Source organism: Fringilla coelebs (assembly GCF_963513975.1).
Source record: "Fringilla coelebs genome assembly, chromosome: 28".
NCBI classification, from domain to species: Eukaryota; Metazoa; Chordata; class Aves; order Passeriformes; family Fringillidae; genus Fringilla; species Fringilla coelebs.
Window position 1 is genome coordinate 5,709,868 of NC_140054.1, and position 19,701 is coordinate 5,729,568.

Below are 19,701 nucleotides of genomic sequence, written 5' to 3' on the forward strand. Positions count from 1 at the left end.
TATTTAAGGCTGGTTTTCCCCAGGTGATCGAGGCTCCAGCAGCAGCTCCTGGCTCCTCAGCAGTAACATAATCCCACATCCCTCCTGCATTTAGAGTAAGACTTTTGCTGCCAGGACAAAGGAAACCCAAACGTGTCAGGTTTGGGGGCAGCAGGGAGAACACACGTATATATAATTTCATCCACTTGGCAGATCTGGGATGTGGAGCTCTCTGGAAGTGAGGGGATTGCATTCCCCTCTCCCTCTAGGGTTACTGCCAGACACAGCCCCAGCCCCTGACCCGTGGGGCAGTCATCACCCCACACCCCCTGCCCCAAACCCCATTAGGGGGGTTTACAGTTACATCAAAGCCTTCTCCCAGCCCAGCCTGGGCTCTCTGCCCTTCCTTGCCACTAAAACCACTTAAAAGGAGGAAAAATAATCCAAGTGATTCAGTTCCCTGGCCCCACCACCACGACCACTTCTTCAAGCACTGGGAGAAAACCAGGACAAAGAGCTCAGTCTTGGGGCAGCTGAGCCCTGGGGGGAAAATAGATTAATTAATTAATTTTTATTCATGCCCAGGATACCCCAAAACCCAGGGGGGGCCAGAGCAGCCCCCCCCTCCCCAGGAGCACCAAGGTGATGCATGGAAACCCACAGCATGGAAAAAGCCAACCCAGGCTGTTGCAAACTTATTTATTTATGAAGTATGAGGTAATGAAGAAAGTGCTAAATCCAACCAGTGTTAACTCTAACAGTTCTCAGCAGGTCAGCAGGGACCCCAGGGGGCCATCCTGTGGGACCACCCCTGCCAGCACCCCTGGGAGGGGACAGGGGACTCTGCCACCCACACCCCACCACTGGGGCTGGGCAGCAGGAGGGCACAGACAGGGAAGGCAGAGCAGCCACCTGCAAAGCCCAAAGCTTCGCTGGGGATTTGAAGTGGCTGCTGGTGAAGGAGAAAAGGAGAACTCACAAGGGTGGGAAAAGGGGTCACAAGGATGCTCACAAGGATGGGAAAGGGATAAAATTCCCTCTTATTGCAAATGGGTGGTTTGGAGAGCTGCAAGGGGGTGAATGGCCTCTGCGAGGACTCAGCTCAAGGGTCCAGCAGGAACCAGCCCCTTCCTGATCTCCCTAAAGTGCAGCAGGACTGAGCCCTCCCCACAGCAGGAAATCCCCCTTAAAAAAAAAAAAGTTTTTATATATTTATATATATATAAAAAAGCAAACTCTTTACCAAATACTTCTCAAAAAGTGGTACAAAAATACAGTATAAAAACACAGCCTCCAGTATAAGACTCGCAGTTACAGCAGCAGTTTCTAGAACATAAAATCCAGGACCAGCTACTGCGTGAAGTGACACAGGGAAGTGAGGTACGGTCCAGCCGAGCGAGGGGACTGCCCATGGGGTGCTGTCCATCCCAGTGAGAGGCACATCCTGCCATCAGCACCTCCAGAGGTGAGCCCATGCTGGCCTCTGAGCCTGCCTGCTTCCAGGAGCCGAGGCAGATGTGGTTGCTTGGAGGTTTTTAGGGCGAGGTGGATGCCCAGGGGTAGCTCCCAGCGATGCTGTTGGTGGCAGATGGCAGAGAGGGGTGCAGGGGCTGTTGGGGAGGGGGAATAAATTTGAGCTCTTGAATTGGAGCAGTCACTGAGGAAGCTTCACAGCAGGGACAAGGGAAATCTTGGAACACCCAGTGCCAGGAACCAACCCCAGGTAGGTGACACTGCTGGGGTCTCTGCTGTGGACCCATTCCCACAGGCACTGCCACGTGCTCCAGCCCCCGGCACCAACAGTTCCACAAGCAACCAAAAAAAATTAAAAAAATGTGCAAATTGAGAAGGAGCTGGGGGTTTGTGGGGACCAGGGCGGGGGGCACACGGGGTGCTAGTGCCCCTTAAGGTGAGCAATCCGTTTGAGCAGCTGGGTCTGGCGCAGCTGCAGCTGCCGCTTCTCGGCCGCCATCCTCCGCTCGGCGCTGATGAGGGACTGCAGGTACTCCGAGGATTTGCTCAGGATCACCACTTTGGGGGTCTTGGGGCAGCTGGCCAGCCCGGGCACCTGGTCCCGCAGGGCCAGGAAGCGCGAGCGCAGGTCGTTGCGCCGCTTGCGCTCCAGGTAATTGTGGTTTTTCCTCTTGGCCACGTCCTCGCTGTCCGAGCCGGGGCTGCTGCTGGGTTTTGGCAAGCCGGGCTCAGGCAGGGGCACAGCGGGGGTTGGATCTGCGCTGCTGGGTGGCTCGTCCTCCTCCTGGTCCTGCTGGGGTGACTCGGGTGGCGGGCAGGGCTCCGGGGGCGAGCGGGCGGCGTAGTTGTGCTGCTGCTGGTGCACGGAGATGTGGAAACGCTTCATGCAGGGGTCCAGGGGGTCGGCACGGAGCGTGATGGTGACCGGCTTCCTCAGGCTGAGGGATTGCCTCTTGTCCACCGTCACCACGTCGATCTCTTCACCCTCTGCTCTCGTGGAAAAGAAAGAACAAATCCCCGTCAGATGGGAACGCCCAGTCACCCTTCGTCACCTTTCCACGGCTCCCTGGAAAACGTCCCCACTAAAGTTTGCTCCTGCACGGCAAACTGCGACCTCCGAAGGGATGGAGTGATTTATGTGCCCCTTCAATACCATCACGTGGGAAGGAGTGGAATTCCTTCCCTGTTTCATGTCCCTGGTCCCCCAAAAACGGACTGGGAGGCTTTACTTCCGCCTCACTTCAGCACCAGGAGCAACATGTGTTCATCATAAAGGATCATCAGGAAAGAAACACCCGAGCCCTCCTGCGAGGTGGGGGGGTCTGAGGAGGAGAATGCTGGGACAGCCTAGTTCCAAAGTTCATCCCGGTCGGGTGCTTTCATGGCCCATTGGAATTGTAAATGAGGGATATAAGGGCAGAAGTACCCTTTGTTCCCCTGGCTGCAGCTTCCCACCTCGGTGACTTGTTACTTTTCACAAGTGATAAAGCCCATCCAGCCCCGGCTTCCCGGGGACAGAGGGGACAATCCCCCACTGTGCAGGGAGGGAGGGAGAGGTGAAGAGGTCCCTACAGCAGACTCTGAACCTCAAAGGCATCTCAAGCCCAGAAACAGAAAGAGCTAAATAAAGCATAATTGGTCCCATTCTGCCTGTTGGCCCATCCCAGCAAAGCCCAGGGGCTTTGGGGACAGTGAGGTGAGCAAGCTCCAGACACATCCGCTGTGATTGCTCTCACTTTAGAAGATGGGCCTCCAACTTTTTTCCTAAGCTTTGGGGGAAAACACAGCCACTTGCTAAAGGTCCCCCGAGATGCTCAAACCCCCACCAGCTCCGTGGACAGAGGCCTGGCCGCACTCCCCTGTGAGGGGGCTTCTGATAGTGACCCCAGCCGATACCCCGAGCCCTCCAGGCTTTGGGGTTCAGCCCAGGAAGCCCAAACCCCCCGACACTGGAGCTCCTGGGCTGGGGAACACTCATCAGTGTCACAACCCGCGCGGTCTCAGCCCCGTACACACACACACACACACCTCATTAATAAAACACTCAGACCGCCTAGCCCCGCCCTCCCGAGACGCCCATTGGCTGTCCCACGGGGCAGGCCGGCTGTTCTGCCATCTCATTGGTCCGTGCTCCCGTCCATCAGCGCGGCCCCTCTCATTGTTTGCAATCTGTTGCTTTTTGTTCGGCGCCCACGTGGCGCGGCCGGACCCCTCCGGGACCCCCTCGGCACCGGGACCCCACCGGCATCCCCGCGGCCCCCGAAGGCCCCCGCATATTTGGGTTAAGCCTCTTAACGCCCGCGACCTGGCTTACAGTCCCCGGGCTACTAATGGCATTAAGCCCCGCGCCGTGACTCACCGGCGCAGGTGGCGGCCACCGGCAGATTTATTAACGGGGTCACGGCACCGCGTCAGCGCTCCCACGGCAGCCGAGTCAGCCCGGCCTCCGCGGGAGCCACGGAAACAACGCACGGGCCCCGGCGGGGCTACGGGGCGGGGGGGTGGCGCAGAGCCGCAGGGTGTTCACAAATAAACGCCGAAAATTGGGGTGAGATTGGAGAGATGCGGGGCAGCGGCACCACACTGCCCTTGTGGGGGGTTCGGGGGTATCCCCGTCCCAGCACGACCCCCGTGTGAACACCCGCGCACGCCCCAGGCGGGACGGGCAGACGTGCCCCGGGGCTGGGCTGGGGCGCGCCGCAGCCGGGGCGGCTGTTCCTGCCCGTCCTACCGAGCCGCCGCCCCGGGGGACACGCCGCTGCTCCCAAACCGGCTGCCCCCAGGGCATATTTTGCCTTTTGTCCCGAGGGAAGCCCGTCCCGGGTGGGCCGTGGGAGGAGGAAGGGGGAGCAGCCAATTCACGAGCCGGCGGCAGAGCGCGGCGCAGCGCTCAGAACCCCAAACTTCGCACGGCGAGATGCAAACTTGCCCCTCAACCTTCCCACGAGGTTTCCGCGGGGCCGGGACGAGGGAAAGGGACCACCAGAGTCCCACGCAAGAGCCGGAGGGAGCCCCACGCACCCTGCCGAGAGGAACAGGGGTTTGCGGAGCAGAAACCCCGCGGGAAAGGGGAACAGCCGAGCCCGCTTTGTTCGTGGGGCCGGGACCGGGGCTCGCTCGGAGTCTCAACAAAGGCGCAGCCCGGCTGGGAGGCTCCCTGCACACACATGTGCGGACACGCGTGTTCCCCACGCCGGGCTCGGGGCAGCTGGCGGCTCGGCGGCGGAGCGGCTCCGTCCCTTACCGGAATCGCTCTGGCCCTCGGATCCCGAGGATGCGGGGATCTTGCTCTCGGCCAGCGGGCAAAGGAAGACGGCGGCGGGATCCACGCACTCGCTGACGGAGCTGCTGAAGCCAAAATCCTGCGCGAAGGACGGTTTGTGCGGGGTGGCTCTCTGCGTGCCCGTGGAAAGTTTCTCTGTCATCGCCTTCTCCAGCCTCTCCCGCGCTGAGAAACCGCTCCACATGCAATCCTTGAGGATGAAAGCGCTCAGGTTCCCGAAGATCTGCCCCGTCCCTATGAGATACTCCGGCTCTTCCCCGGCGAGGCAGTACCGGGAGAGCCATCCCGGGCGCTCCTCCGCCCCCGAGCAGCCCCCCTTCTCCCCGGGGGTGCCCAGCGGGGACAGCGGGGGCGTGGGGACCAGCTCGAACTTCTTCCAGATGTCCTCGCTGGGCGCCGTGGAGCGGTGGAAATCCTCCTGGGCGTCGTGATCGTAGAAGTAGTGCTGGTACGAGTCAAACTCCATCTCGGCACGGGGAAGGGGGCGGCCGAGACCAGAACGGGCGTTCAGGAGAGGGGCAGCCCCAGGGATGAGGGGGGACCCCCACCCCGGCGCCAGCCCCCGAGCCGGGACCGCAGGCGCATTGTTCCCCCGCTCTTATAGCCCGGCCGCGGAGCCCGGCCCCGCCCCGCCAATCACCGGCCTATTATTTGCATAAAGGGCGTGGTCACGCTCCGTGCCCCGCCCCCCGAAGGGACACGGTGAGGGGCGCGCGCGGTCCCCTCGGGGGTCTCCGGTGTCGCTACCGGGGATGCTCACGGGGTTCTGGACCAGCAGCCCCCCATGTGCGCTGGGCTGGGGGCTCCTCGCTGCCCCAGGAGCGCCCCGGGGGCTCCCAGCGCCGTCCTTGGCCCCCCGGCAGGGGCAGGGTTTGGGGGATCCCCCTCTGAATGCGCTGGGGAGGGCACGCAGCTGTGCCACCATCCCAGGAACCAGGGCAAAGCCAACTGGAGAAGAGGGGACAAGTCACAAGGAGGCATCATCTGCTGGCAAGGATGATTTTTGAGGGCTCTTTCTCACCTGCTTGGCTGCCACTCCAGCTCCTGTTGGGCTGCTCAGCTCTCACCACAGGCACTGGGCAGCAGTGAAGTCACTTAGTGCTTGTGTCCAGCTCAGGGTGCCACCCTGGATGCCACCTGGAGACATCCCCACTCCTTCCCAAAGCCCTCACAGGCCCAGCTGCGAGCATTTTCCCCTGAAAGATACCAACTCCAGCAAAAAGCTGGCTGGAACAAGGAGGGGCTGTGGGGACACCAGAAAAACAGAGCTGGGAGACACAGTGTTCATGAGGAACGAGGTCTGTGCACAGAGGAAGGGCTGTGGAGGGGTTGGGAGCCCCTGGGGATATCAGGATCCATGGGCTGGAAGGAAGCTGGGGTGTGTGGGGCACACACAGCTCACCCCAGCAGCATTTTGCCCATGCAGCACAGGATGCTGCATCTCTCCAATGCCAAGTTCCTCCTAGAAAGGGCAATAAATGTTGTGAAAACAGAGTGGGGCTTTCCCTCCTGCTCTTAATTGTCACACAGAGGTACAAAGTCTGCCCTGAACCAACAGATTCCCCTCACAGTATGTGGGAACCCACTTCAGGCCCAGCACCCTCCTTTCTTCACCCGGTGTGGACTGATGAGACCACAGGATCTGTCCCAGCCGGCAGCCCCGTGGGGACGAGGAGTTGGTGCCCGGGGTGCAGCACCGACCCTGGAAGGAGGAGACTGTCCCAGTCCAGCGACCAGTACAGCCCAGTCCAGCCCAGTACAGCCCAGCGCTGCAATGCTCTTCATGGACCAGCACAGCCCAGTAAAGTCCAGAGCAGTCAGTCCAGCGCAGCCCAGCACAGACAAGCCTAGTCCAGCCCGGTCGGGTCCATCACATCTTCCCCCCGCTCATCCCCGGTTCCCCCCGGTTCCCCCGGTGCCCGTCCCCGTCCGCCGCCACCGGCGGGCGCCGGGCGCCACCTGCTGGGCCCCGGGAGCAGCGTCCGTGGGGCGGCGGGGACGGCGACGCGCGGGTGACACCGCAGCGGGCACCCCCCGCCCGGGCACAGCGCTGCCCACCACTCCGTGCCTCAGTTTCCCCACTGCCAGCGGGCACTGGGCAGGCAGAGGAGCAGGGCTGGCGGCTGTCCCGGGGGGCTGGGGCAGGAGCTGCGGGATGCGGGGATCCGCGGGGCTGGGACAGGAGCTGCGGGATGCGGGGATCCGCGGGGCTGGGGCAGGAGCTGCGGGATGCGGGGATCCGCGGGGCTGGGACAGGAGCTGCGGGATCCGGGGATCCGCGGGGCTGGGGCAGGAGCTGCGGGATGCGGGGGTCCGCGGGGCTGGGGCAGGAGCTGCGGGATCCGGGGATCCGCGGGACGGGGGCAGGAGCTGCGGGATCCGGGGATCCGTGGGGCTGGGATAGGAGCTGCGGGATCCGGGGATCCCGCTGGACTCCGGGCTGATGTTCCCTTTGCACTCCAATCTCAGCTCTGCCCGCAGTCCCCAGTCACGCTGGAAGTCCCGGGCATGTCCCCAGGGTGTCACCAGCTGGAGCCCTGCCACCTCCGGGCTGCTCCCGCCCTTCTCCCTCCCTGGGAAGCGCGGGTGAAGCCCTCTCTTCCCCCTTAGCAAACGAATCGCCCTGAGCTGAGGGCAGGGACTGAGCTGCCACACCGGTTTGTGCTGTGCCAGCACCTGCAGCGACAAGTGGCCGTGGCTGGGGACACAGCTGGCACTGCCCCTGCTCCGACCTGCCTGTTCCAGCAGGAACACATCCTCCTCCAGCCTATAGCGCCCGGCCACGTCTCCTTCCTCCCTTCTTTCCTTCCTCCCCGCGGCCTCCGGGACGGCCCCGGCTTTTCCCAGGGCGCGGCAGGAGCCGCTCCGGGCTCCGAGGGGCTCCGGGGGCTTTGAAGGTGCGGAAGCAGCGCCGGGGAGCGCCGGAGCCCTTTGATCCCGGCCTCTCCAGCGCTGGGCAAACAGCCCCGAGAGCCGCCGGCTGTGCAAACACGGGGGTGGGTGAGTGTGTGACTGCCCCGGGGGCTGCGGCGACAGCGACAGAGGGACAGGACAACCCTGGCCGTGCCCCACAGCTGCAGGGTGCTGGCGCAGGTCCCCAGCCAGCGCCGAGTGCGCGCCCTCGGTGCTGGCACGGCCCTCGGGAGCTGCCGTGGCCCTGCTGGCGGCTGGCACGGCTCCACACATGATGCAAGGGCAGCTCCTGGTGGCCCTGTGCCCTTTGGATCCCCACTTCCAGCAGGGCTGGGATTTGAAGCTCCAAACCCCAGAGGGCTTCCCCACAGTGGGCAGCCGCCCCCAGAGCCTGGCAGGTGTCTCGGGGGTGTTCTGGGCTCTGCCTCTGGATGTCCCCATCCCACTGCAGCCTTCAAGCCGCTCTGCCATGCCCATGGGAGGCCTGGATGCTCAGGGAAGGAGCAGAGGCTGTGCCAGCACATCTTGGCCTCATCTTGTCCCCCTCTGCCCTGTGACATGCCACGTGTAGCCCTGCAATGAGTCCCCTTTGTCCCCAAGAAGCTGGCACGGAGTCTGGCTGGAGGATTGCAGACTGCCATCCCAAACCCCTGTGGGCTGCAGGAACACCACTGAAAACTGCCCAGCCTCACAGGGGAGGGGGACAGTGCCCACAGCCCCGGGGTGACACCAGCCCCAGCCCCCTGGGCGTGCAGTCACCCACTCTGAGAGTGCAGAGAAAAGGAGGAGAGCAAAATGCACCATTGGCTCCTGCTGCCTCCTCACTCCCTCCACTCATTTAGTCCCTGTCACTCCCTGCTCGACAGCAGGAGGTGCCCTGAGCCCTGGAGAAGCTCTGTCCCCACGCTCAGGCCCCCAGAAGCTCTGGGATCACCTCTGTGCTGTTTGCCCCCAAGCCCAGGCTCCCTGTCGGGGCTGGCCCAGCCTGGCAGGGCTGTCTGGTTTCGGCTGCTCTCACCCTTGCTCAGATCCTGCTCCCGGCTGTGCCGGATGTGTGACACTGGGAGGGGTGGGTGGCAGCAGGGATGGCATCCTGCACTGCAGCCCCCATCCTTCCATGTCCCCAGGGCCAGAAATTGGGTCCCAACCCCCAGGATTTGGGTCACATCCCCCAGAGGTGTCCCCAGCTGGGGGATGTAGAGGCCGGGCTGGTGTAGTGTCACTGAAGTGGTTCTGGTGACCCTGTGAGGGGCCCAACCCAACCACCTGTGGGTCCCCAGAGTCCCCAGGCTTGGCAGGAGCTGCTGCAGGGACATCCCCACTGGGATCAGCCCCTGGTGGGTCATTTATCACCATGAGGATCCCCCAGAGCATCTGCTCGGGAGGAAGGGCTCAAATCCCCCACAGGAAATTGTGCAATAGCAGATCTGGGGGAGAAAATCCTCCTAATCCAGGGAAATCCTGGTCTGTCTTCTTCTCCTGTTCAGATGCAAGGCTGGGTTCCCCTATCTGTGGTCTTTCTGCACAATCTCTGCCTCAAAGGCCATCTCTTTGTTCCCCTAAAGCCCTGTTTGCCCAGGAGGCAGCTCTGCTCAAGGACAGGAATGCCAAAAGCATTCCCAGGAGCTGAGGGGACAAAGGGAACAGAGTAATGGTGCTGGGGTCACACACAGGTGGGGAATCTGGTCCCTAGAGCATGGTCAAGTGCCACCACAGGAGTCCCCTCTGCTCCTGGATGAGATTTTCCTTAAGGAAAAGAGAAACTTCACCCTCTCCTCTCTTGTTTTGAGGTATTTTGTGTCACCGATTTGGACACCCTAAAGCCTCACACAGAGGGGTGGCATCCCTGTGACACAAGGCAGTGCCAGGAGAACCCACTGCAGGTGCAATGAGGGGCCAGAAACTGTGAGTCAGTGGTGACACTGGCTCAGTGCTCCCAAAAACTGGGAGTGCCTGGAGCTGCTGGGCCACCCACCCTGCTGATCTCTCAGGTCCCGTCCTCCCTGCCTGCTCCCATCCCCATGCCCAGCTCCAGGTGGCACTCAGGGCATGGCACTGGTGCCACGCTGGCCCCCTCGGCTCAGCCCTGCTCCACAGCCTCGGCTCAGAGCGATCTTTGAGCCCTGGTGGCCTGAGCCAAGGGCAGCTGGTGGCTGTCACTGCGGTGACACGACACTGACAGGGGTCTGGGTGTGCTCACGTGGGCAAACAGCGCCCGGAGCAGCTGAGAGGGGCTGGGACCGAGGTGGCCATCCAGAGAGGGGGACACTGAGAGTGTCCCCTGCATCCTTTGTGGCAGGGCCTGTTGTGGCAGGACACGGGGTGATGGTTTAAACTGGAAGAGGGGAGATTTAGGTGAGAATAAAGAAGGATTTTAACGATGAGGGCGGCGGGGCACTGGCACAGGCTGCCCCGAGAGGTGGTGGATGCTCAAGGCCAGGGAGGACGCGCTCGGTGGCAGGGAGGTGACAGGGAGGTGGCAGGAGATGGGCTGTAAGGGCCCTTCCAACCCAAACCGTTCTGCCATTCTGAGGGATGGAGGGCAGGGATGGAGCGGGGGGCTGAGGGATGAAGGACGGGGGAATGGAGCGATGTGGGACAGACGAGAGGCAACGAAAGCACCGGGACTCAGGGAGGGGAGCGCCGGGGGAAGGGCCGGGACAGGAGGAGGAGGAGGAGGAGGAGGAGGCGGGTGGGGGCGGGCCGGTGCTGCCCAATTCGGGGCGGGTCTCCCGGTGCAGGGGTGGGTCTCCCGGTACAAGGGCGGGCGGGCGGCGGCTCGCTCCATTCATCGCGCACGGCATGGCCGGCGGCGGCGGCGCGGAGCGGCCCGGGGCCGGGGGGCTCCTGCCGCCCGCGCTCCGCCAGCACCGCCGCAGGGTGAGCCCCGGGGCACGGCGGGGGGGTCCGGGCCGGTCCGGTGCGGGGCGGGGCGGGGGGCGCTGCCCGCGGTCGCTAACGCCCGTCCCGCTTGCAGGAGAGCCGCGAGCGGCTGTCGGTGTGCAGCAAGCTGTGCTACGCCGTCGGGGGGGCTCCCTACCAGATCACGGGCTGCGCCCTCGGCTTCTTCCTCCAGATCTACCTCCTGGACGTGGCGCAGGTACGGCCGGGCTGGAGGGCGGGATTGGCGCCGGGGCTGCGGCTCCCGGAGCTCCCGGTGCCGCTTTGGCCCGGGGATGGAGCTGCGCGGGGTTGGCGGTGCCCCGGGGGCTGCGGGCTTCCCACGCGTGTTGCAGCCGTGCGGGACAAAGCGGGGTCGTGTGGCTGTTTTGGGGGGACACAGGGCCCGTCCTACAGCGTGCTTGGTCGGTGTGAAACACGGAGCGAAAGAAACTATGGGAGGAGAACCCCTGGGCTCCCTCGTGCTGGGTTTGGGGACTCGGCTCTGAGATATGGGAATTCCGTGGTGGGGCAGCGCTCGGAGGTTCTGGGAGCCTCAAATCCCTCTGAACGAGGGGGAGAGACCGAGGGACTGCTCCCAAACGTTTGTGGGGTCACAGTGGGTAGGGCTGGGATGGTCCTGAGGGGCTCAGGAAGGGCAGCTGAGAGCACCAGGGGTTTGCATTTCCTGACACAAGTTCCTCCTTCTGCAGGTGGACGCTTTCTATGCCTCCATCATCCTATTTGTGGGACGAGTGTGGGATGCCATCACCGACCCCATGGTGGGATTCTTCATCAGCAAAACTTCCTGGACCCGCTTCGGCCGCCTGATGCCCTGGTAAGAGCTGCTGGTAGCACCCTGCATTCCCTGCCTGCTGTGTCACAGCTCCTCCAGTCAGCTTTGGGTATCCCCTGGCATGTGGCATGCAGGGCAGGCCGTGCTGACGCCCTGACTTGCCCAGGTGCGGTGCCAAGAGCTCCAAAAAGCCCCAGGTGCCACCGACAGCTGGGTGGCCTCAAGTTTGTGCCTGTTGCTCTTGCTGTTCTGAGGCTGAGCCCGGCTGACCTCAATGTCACTGCACCTGCAAACTCCAACGTGGTGGACTTTGTTCCCGTGGTGCCCTGGTGGCAGGGCCGTGGTGGCAGCCAGAGCAGGTGGCATCGCAGCCGCAGGGAGGAGGGTCAGGGGTGTGTGTGACAGATCTGTGGTGGTGGCTGACAGTCACGAGGGGACGGGGAAACAGCTGGGCTGGAGGTGGGTGTCTGCACAGGGCGCTCCCTCCGCCCTTGGGAGCGGATGGGACCGGCTTTGTGATCACCCACATGGCTCGTGCCTGCAGCCAGGGCAGGCTCAGGACATCCCTGAACACCTGTTCCTGCACGGGATCTGGAGCTTTAATGCCCGAGCGGGACGGGGTGGCCAAAATAACCTCGTGTGCCTGTGGGATGGCTGAAACACAGAGAGGGTGGGCACGGGGGGAGTGGAGCTGCAGGGACGCAGTGCTTTCCCCCACAGAATTATACCCTCTGCTTCCTGCCTTTCCTGGAATAGCTCTGGGCAGCAGCAGCAGCAGCAGGCAATTGTTGAAGGCAGGCTGCACACACGTGCCCTGAAATAGCTTCTCCCTGCCTGCAGCGGGGTCTGGGGTCCGGAGATTAGCGCGGGGCAGGCTGGGCGTGCGGGGCAGGCAGGGGACGGCTCCGCTCGCCCTAATCTGCAGGCAGGGGGTGGGACTGAAGTGGCCGCATTCCTCCGAGCGGCTCCCGCTTCGTTAAAATTAGCCAGAGCTTTCTGCTTGCGCTGGGCCCCTCGGCCGCGGCTCGCTGCTATTGTGCATGGCTCAAGGGCTGCCCGCCGAGCCCGATTTGGATGGAGTCGAGCTGATTTTAAACCTCTTAAGCCCAGGTTTTTCTGGCTCTGCCAGCCCCAGGCTGGTGTTGCCGCTGTGGCTGCCTCAGTTTCCCTGCGTGCAAAGGCAGGAGCTGCAGGCGCTGGGGTGGTCTCAAGGCTGCTGCCTGACCCCCACCCTCAACACCTGCGAGGTGACCCCGCCGTGTGTGAGGGCTCATTGCCGGGCTGATCTGTGGGACCAAGCCCAGCTGGCTCCAGCACAAAGCTTGAGGCTGTTCCAGTTCCTTGGAAGGGAAGAGGACACCTTCCCCAAGGGCCACCACCTCTCTGCCTTTCAGCCCTCTCTTTGAAACACGTTTTTTGGCACATTTCCATCCACCAGCTCATCCAGCGTCTGCTTCCTCCTTTCCCCCCAGCCTCGTGGACGTCACCCAGTCCCCAGCTCCGAGCTGGGATCCTCATTTCCGTGACCACAGCGGACTTCCCGCTGGCTGAACTTTTCCTTGAGGTGTCTGTGAGCGAGGAACCCCTGGCCTTGACCTCCTGCCGCCGTTTTCCAGCAGCTCGGGCCGGCTGGGAAGGGGTGTGCGAGAGGCACAAAGGAACACACCATCCAGCGGGGCCAATGAGCGCCGGGGCGCGTCACAGCCGCCTCCGAGCTCCTTAATCACCTCGCCCTGGGTCAGGGGTTACTCTCAGTCACTCCTGCCTGCCAGGAGCTGTGGTCAGCCCCGGCTGGGGCTCAGCTGCCCGATGCTGGGGGGAATTGGTCCGTCTGACGCTCATGCCACGGCCAGCGTGACGCTGCTCTGTTCCCTCCTGGTGGTTTCATTCAGCGTTTTGGCTCCGCGTTTCCCTCGCTCCGCGTATGGGAGGGCAGATAAGCGGCGGCAGGAGGGGCTGGAGCTGCTCGGCGTTTTCCTCCCCTCCTCCTTCCCCGGCGGGGTGACGTGGGTGTGGAAAAATGTGCATGTGTTGTGTCCTGTGCAGCCTCTGTCGCTGCTCTCCATCCATGGAGTTTCTGTTTCTCGCTCTCCCCGCTCCCTCCCCGGCTCTCACTTGAAGCTTTGCGTCCTGTACGTCAGCCCAGACGGAAAGATCTCGGAAAGATCTCGCTGTACCCTGGCAGGGAAGGGCCAGCTCGGGCCATGAGTGGCTCTGTCCCATGTCCAGTTCTGCTGGACTCGCTCCAGGACCTCACAGCCTCCGTCCTGGGGTTTGTGGAGCTCAGGGTGCTCACAAATCCCCCAGCAAAATCCATCTTCTGAGCAGATGTGGGTCTAACCTCAGCACCTGGCTCGCTTCCCTCCTTCCTTCTCCCCTCCTCCCCTGAGTGATGGGGGCCCTGGGTGCCTGTGGTGTCCCTGGGGTGCTGGAGCAGGGCAGAGCTGTGCCCAGGCTGTCCTGCAGCAGGACAGGGCTCATGAGACCCCCAGGATGAAGAGGGCAGATGCCCGTGCTGGCAGATCCTGCAGGAATTGCTGCCAGCACTGGGCAGTCCCCTCTGATCCTCTCTTGTGTTTTGTGTCCCATGTCCCTGCTCCTGCAGCTCTGGAAGGCTGGGCAGAGGTGGAGGAAGGAGCCAGCCTGCTGCTGGTTCGCTCCACTGCTGCCAGCAGAGCAGGGCTGACCCCAGGACCAGGGCTTGGGGGGCCTTGGCAGCAAAGCCAAGCTGGTGAGAGGTTTTTGGCTGCTGGGGAGCAGGGCTGAGCTGCCTGGCTGTTCCCCAGCTGCTCCCCAGCCCTTGCCAGGATGAGGGGGGTGATTACATCCTGCTGATCACAGCAGAGCTGCCTGGGGGAGAGGTCGGGACTGGGGGTGGAAGCCCAAGGCAGGAGCAGATCAATCACTTCTGTGGAAGGAGACACCTCTGTTAGGGCAAGGAAAGCTCTTCCCTGGAACTCAGAGTCAGCTCTTCTGACCCTGTGAGACCTGAGCTGCTGCCTCCAGCCCTGGGGCAGCTCAGGAGCCCCCAGATCAGCTGCCTGAACCCCACGGGATGTGTGGAAGCAGGGAGAGCTGGGCTGCTCAGACTGTCCCTTTGTTCTCTCGAAGGATCATGTTCTCCACCCCTTTTGCCATCATCTCCTACTTCCTCATCTGGTTTGTGCCAGACATCTCCACAGGACAAGTGATGTGGTACCTTGTCTTCTACTGTGCCTTCCAGACCCTCGTGACGGTGAGTCAGGCTCTGCTCACCCCTGGCACGGAGGCTGCCAACCCCTGAGTTGCCCAGAGGGGCAGAAACCACCCTGCCCCAGGTCCCTTCTGGGGCTGTGACATCCTCCCTGAGCCAGTTCTCCTTGTGCCATTGCAGTGCTTCCACGTGCCTTACTCAGCACTCACCATGTTCATCAGCAGGGAGCAGAGCGAGCGGGACTCGGCCACTGCCTACCGTGAGAGCTCTTCCTCCCCTTCTTCCTCCCCTTCTTCCTCCCCTTCTTCCTCCCCTTCTTCCTCCCCTTCTTCCTCCCCTTCTTCCTCCCCTTCTTCCTCCCCTTCTTCCTCCCCTTCTTCCTCCCCTTCTTCCTCCCCTTCTTCCTCCCCTCTTCCTCCCGGATTTCCCCTCATTTCTCCCCCTGAAGGGCAGTGAATCCCAGCTGGGGATGCTCTGCTGTGGACAGGGGCTGTGCTCAGTGCCGGCCTCTCCCTGCAGGAATGACCGTGGAGGTGCTGGGCACCCTGCTGGGCACTGCCATCCAGGGCCAGATCGTTGGCAAAGTGGACACTCCCTGCGTGGGGAGCCCCTTCTTCTTCAGCTTGACCAACTCCTCGGTGGCCATGGAGGAGCTGAACATGACCCACGACACCGGCTCCCTCACAGACACTGTAAGCTGGGGGTCCCCTGATGTGTGCTCCCCTTGGGGTGGGGCTGAGCCCCTTCCCCAGCTGCAGGGCTGAGCCCCTGCCCTGGCTGAGCCCCTGCCCTGACTGCTCTCCCTCTCTTGCACAGAGAAATGCCTACATGATCGCTGCGGGGGTCATCGGGGGGCTCTACATCCTCTGTGCCCTCATCCTGGTGCTGGGTGTCAGGGAGAGGAGAGGTGAGGCTGGACAGGGGCTGCAGTGCTCAGGGTTTGTGGAAGTGCTGCTGTTCCTTCCTCTGCAGGAGCCTGGCTGAGCTTTTGGCCCCTCACTGGTGGCTCTCCCTGAGGAGCTGAGCTCTGGGTCTGGGGAGGTGCTGCAGGAGGCCAGAGCACCTCTGGGGTCTGTGAGATAACCTTTATCTCACCCATTTATGGCTGGCCAAGGTTGCCGGTGCCAACCAGGGCATCCCAGGGGGGGATGTGATATCCAAACTTCTGTCTTTCCCTCTCCCTGGGGGAATCAGCTGCTCCATGGGGCTGAGGGACCCGCGGGTGAGGCAGGGGCTGGGATGCTGTGGGTGGGCAGGGGTTGTGGAGGGTGCTGAGCAGCAGGATGGGGCACCCAGGGGTGCTGTTCTGGGAGGGCTCTAACGCTGCTGGGCTGATCTCTGCTCCCCAGAGTCCTGCGAGCTGCAGTCGGACGAGCCTGTCTCCTTCTTCCAGGGGCTGAAGCTGGTGATGAACCACGGGCCCTACATCAAGCTCATCGCCGGCTTCCTCTTCACCTCGCTGGCCTTCATGGTGAGCTGGGGACAGGGAGCTGGGGACAGGGAGCTGGGGACAGGGAGCAGCCCTGGGGGTGGCTGTGGGGACGATCCCAGGGGCTGGGAGCACGTGGTGGGTGAGCCAGAGCTGCCCCGGGCAGGGGGAGGAGGAGGATGTGGCCTCGTGCCCTCTGTCAATGGCTGCTTTCTTCCCCTGTCTGTGCTGGGGGTGCAGCTGTGTGAGGACAGACGTGTCCCCTGGGGTGGCTGGGTGTCCCCCCGACCCCTGTCTGTGTTAGGAGTGTGACTGTGTGAGGACAGACGTGTCCCCTGGGGTGGCTGGGTGTCCCCCCTGACCCCTGTCTGTGTTAGGAGTGTGACTGTGTGAGGACAGACGTGTCCCCTGGGGTGCCTGGGTGTCCCCCCTGACCCCTGTCTGTGTTAGGAGTGTGTCTGTGTGAGGACAGACGTGTCCCCCCATGGTGGCTGGGTGTCCCCCCAACCCCTGTCTGTGTTAGGAGTGTGTCTGTGTGAGGACAGACGTGTCCCCCTGGGTGGCTGGGTGTCCCCCCTGACCCCTGTCCGTGCTGGGGGTGTGACTGTCCTGTCTGTGAGGACAGACCTGTCCCCCCCTGACCCCTGCCTGCCTTTCCCACAGCTGCTGGAGGGAAACTTTGCCCTCTTCTGCACCTACACCCTGGGCTTCCGCAACGAGTTCCAGAACATTCTCCTGGCCATCATGGTGGGTATGGCCCTGTCCTGCAGCCCATGGGGAGGGGGTCCAGTGGGTGCTGGCATGGGCTGAGGGGAGGGACAGGGACAGTGATCAGAGGTCCCCTGGGACAAGGGGAGGGAGAAGAAGCTGCCAAGCGTCCTGCAGAGGCTGGGTGGGCTGGCAGGAACAGCGGGGCCTTTGTTCCTGTGTGAGCAAGGCCACAAAGGGGGGACACCAGGAGCCATGGGGGCCTTTTGTCCACATCCTGCCACTTGTCTCCCTCCCCTGCCCACTCTGAGAAAAGGATCTCATTGTCTGCTGCCAGGAACACGCAGCAAAGCGGCTCCCTGAGGGCTCTTTGCAGCTTTCCTCGTTCCTGGAAGCGCTTCCCAGCCGCTTCTCGGTGGGGTGGAGGGGCCAAGGTGCCGTGGTGCCCGCAGAGCCCGGCTCCTGGGCAGCTGACAAGGTCAGGTCCCCTCTGAGCCCCGAGCACTGAGTCAGATCCTCTCCCTGTCGGGGCAGGTGTGGTGCCAGGGCTCTGCTCCGGGGAGGACGTGGCCCCACACGCCACGTGTGGCTTCGTGCCAGCCCCGGGAGCGTGTGGCAATCCCAGGTGCTGGAATTGGGGTGGGAGGAGGCCGTGCCAGGAGCTGGGAAGGGCCTTTCCAGCAGGCAAGAGGCACCAGCCTGACCCTTTGCTCCCACAGCTCTCGGCCACCCTGACCATTCCCTTCTGGCAGTGGTTCCTGACGCGTTTTGGGAAGAAGAGCGCTGTCTACGTGGGCATCTCAGTGAGTGTCCCCTCAGTCTGGGGTGCCTGTGGGGATGGTCTTTGCCACGTGGGATGAGCAGAGTTCCCCCAAAGGAGTTCCCCCTGCTGCTAGTGCCAGTTTGATGCCTGTCCTCCTGTGGTGGTGTTGTCAGGGTCCCCAGGACGAGGTGAGAGATGAGAACTGACTTCAAGTTCTCAGAAGGCTGATTTATTATATTATGATATGATATACTAAAACTATACTGAAGAAAGAGAAAGGAGACATCAGAAGGCTGGACAAGAATGAAAATAAAAACTCGTGACAGACTCAGAGTCCAACACAGCTGGCTGTGATGGGACATTAAATTAAAACAATTCACATCCTGGGCAAACAGTTCTCCAAATCCCATTCCAAAGTAGCGAAACATGGAGAAGCTGAAGTGTCCCTCTGCCAGGAGAAAAGATCCTGGTGAAGGGATTCTTCATAAAATATCATGGTGCCATCCTCCTGCTGCTGTTTGTGCTGTCCTGGGGCTCAGGGAGGGACACTGCACCTCTGGCTCCCTGGAGGGCTGGGATATGTGGGAGGGGGGAAGCCAAGGAGGGTCTGGGCCAGGCCCTGAGGATGCCAACCTGGTCTCTGCCCCCCCTGCAGTCTGCCATCCCCTTCCTCATCGCCGTGGTTGTCCTGGACAGTAACCTCTTTGTCACCTACCTGGTGGCCGTCGCCGCCGGCATCAGCGTGGCAGCCGCCTTCCTCCTGCCCTGGTGAGTGTGGGGGGCTCCCAGAGCCTTCAAAAGCCCTCAGGAGGGTTTTTCTGCCGTGCTTGCAGCCCCAGGTGGGGCTCCTGAGGGAAATGCTCTCAGCAGAGAGGGGGTGGCTCTGTTGTGCCAGCCCTGGTGGTCACCGTCCCTCTCTCTGCACAGGTCCATGCTGCCGGATGTCATCGATGACTTCAAGCTGCAGCACCCCAGCTCCCGTGGCCACGAGGCCATCTTCTTCTCCTTCTATGTCTTCTTCACCAAGTTCACTGCTGGGGTCTCCCTGGGCATCTCCACGCTCAGCCTGGAGTGAGTTCCTGCCTGGGGGCTGAGTGGGGCACAGGGAGGGAGGCGCTTCCCAACCTCTGGGCTCCAAATCCAGCTGTGGCCCCAAAACTCTCCCTGGTTTCCCTGCAAACCCCATTTCCTCTGTCTGAGGGTGCCTTTCTGCCCACAGCTTTGCAGGGTACCAGACCCGGGGCTGCTCCCAGCCTGGCCAGGTGAATTTCACCCTGAAGATGTTGGTGTCTGCCGTGCCCGTGGGGCTGATCCTGCTGAGCCTGCTGCTCTTCAAGCTCTACCCCATCGACGAGGAGAAGAGGAGCAAAAACAAGAAAGCCCTGCAGGATTTAAGGTGAGCATCAGGCAGCGAGCAGGGCCCGTGGGGGTGTGTGTGGGGGCAGGACCAGACGGGTTGGGACACACTGGGGCTTGTCCAGGATTCCTCCAGGCCCCGTGGGCGGTGGCGTGAGGGAAGGGCTGACTTGTTTTGCCAATCCCAGCTTCCAGAGGGATGGTGTGAAGTGCTGGGAGATCAGCAGGAACCTGCCCCAGCTGCTCATGTGCTGGGTTCCCCCTCGGAGCTCCCATTCCCCAAGGCAGATGTTACTGGGATGCAGCCCTGGCTCCTGTGGGTTAATCCTGCCTCATTCCCAACTCTTTCCCCAGGGAGGAGAGCAACAGCAGCTCGGAGTCGGACAACACAGAACTGGCCAGCATCGTGTGACCCGGGCTGGGTCTGTCTGCTCGCTCTGGGGCTCCCCAGGGGCTCGTCCCCTCCGGGCTGGCCCAGCCTGGTGGCCCTGGAGGTGCTGGAGGAGCCCTGGGGAGCGCCCAGTGCCTCGAACTCGGGATCTGTGCCCGTCCCGTGCCTTGTACGGGGCCCACAGAGCGCTGGTAGTGTACATTACACACATGGTGGTGCCTCACCAGGGACAGGCACTCTCCCTGCCGGGCTCTGGAGGGCAGGGAAGCCCGGCCTGGGATGGTTTGGCCAGGATCAGCCGTGCCCAGCGCCCTGCCTGGGGGTGATCGTTAGTGTACATTACACTGTCAGTGTGCCCGCGCCCAGGACGTGAGCTCACCTCTGCTGTCTCGACAGAGGGCACTAATGTGGGGCCTGTGCTTTTTTTACAGAGCCTAATTAACTTAATGATGTAAATATGGAGCCATTTCCTGTTTGTATATATATCTGTACAGAGCCCAAACCCGAGGACCTGTTAATATTAATTTACATAAAAGT

The 19,701-nt window shown here is 62.4% G+C and overlaps 2 protein-coding genes across 3 annotated transcripts; one reads left to right on the forward strand and one right to left on the reverse strand.

Moving 5' to 3' along the window:
- Positions 1–1,873: 1,873 nt before the first annotated feature.
- MYCL (MYCL proto-oncogene, bHLH transcription factor) lies at positions 1,874–5,201 on the reverse strand (the record flags this gene model as incomplete). The annotated part of the gene is made up of 2 exons (XM_084222684.1): positions 1,874–2,439; positions 4,697–5,201. 2 exons carry the CDS (start codon positions 5,199–5,201, stop codon positions 1,874–1,876), a joined length of 1,071 nt encoding a protein of 356 aa, XP_084078810.1.
- A 2,426-nt stretch (positions 5,202–7,627) lies between these two features.
- MFSD2A (MFSD2 lysolipid transporter A, lysophospholipid) lies at positions 7,628–19,701 on the forward strand. 2 transcript variants are annotated; one of them, XM_084222652.1, is made up of 14 exons: positions 7,628–7,731; positions 10,626–10,748; positions 11,242–11,366; positions 14,436–14,559; positions 14,698–14,776; positions 15,037–15,209; positions 15,334–15,424; positions 15,867–15,988; positions 16,610–16,693; positions 17,374–17,457; positions 18,073–18,185; positions 18,345–18,488; positions 18,637–18,813; positions 19,128–19,701. In XM_084222652.1, exons 3-14 carry the CDS (start codon positions 11,308–11,310, stop codon positions 19,183–19,185), a joined length of 1,308 nt encoding a protein of 435 aa, XP_084078778.1. In that variant the 5' UTR covers positions 7,628–7,731; positions 10,626–10,748; positions 11,242–11,307; the 3' UTR covers positions 19,186–19,701. The 2 variants fall into 2 exon arrangements, with proteins under 2 accessions (XP_084078778.1, XP_084078777.1); XM_084222651.1 differs by lacking the exon at positions 7,628–7,731 and adding an exon at positions 10,417–10,528.

What these genes read in the sequence shown, in the direction of transcription:
- MFSD2A (XM_084222651.1), top strand. Translation starts at nt 10,451, where the DNA reads ATGGCCGGCGGCGGCGGCGCGGAGCGGCCCGGGGCCGGGGGGCTCCTG. An exon ending in CCTTCCAGACCCTCGTGACG is followed by an intron (nt 14,560 to 14,697) that starts GTGAGTCAGGCT and finishes GTGCCATTGCAG; the next exon opens with TGCTTCCACGTGCCTTACTC. An exon ending in GCCGCCTTCCTCCTGCCCTG is followed by an intron (nt 18,186 to 18,344) that starts GTGAGTGTGGGG and finishes CTCTCTGCACAG; the next exon opens with GTCCATGCTGCCGGATGTCA.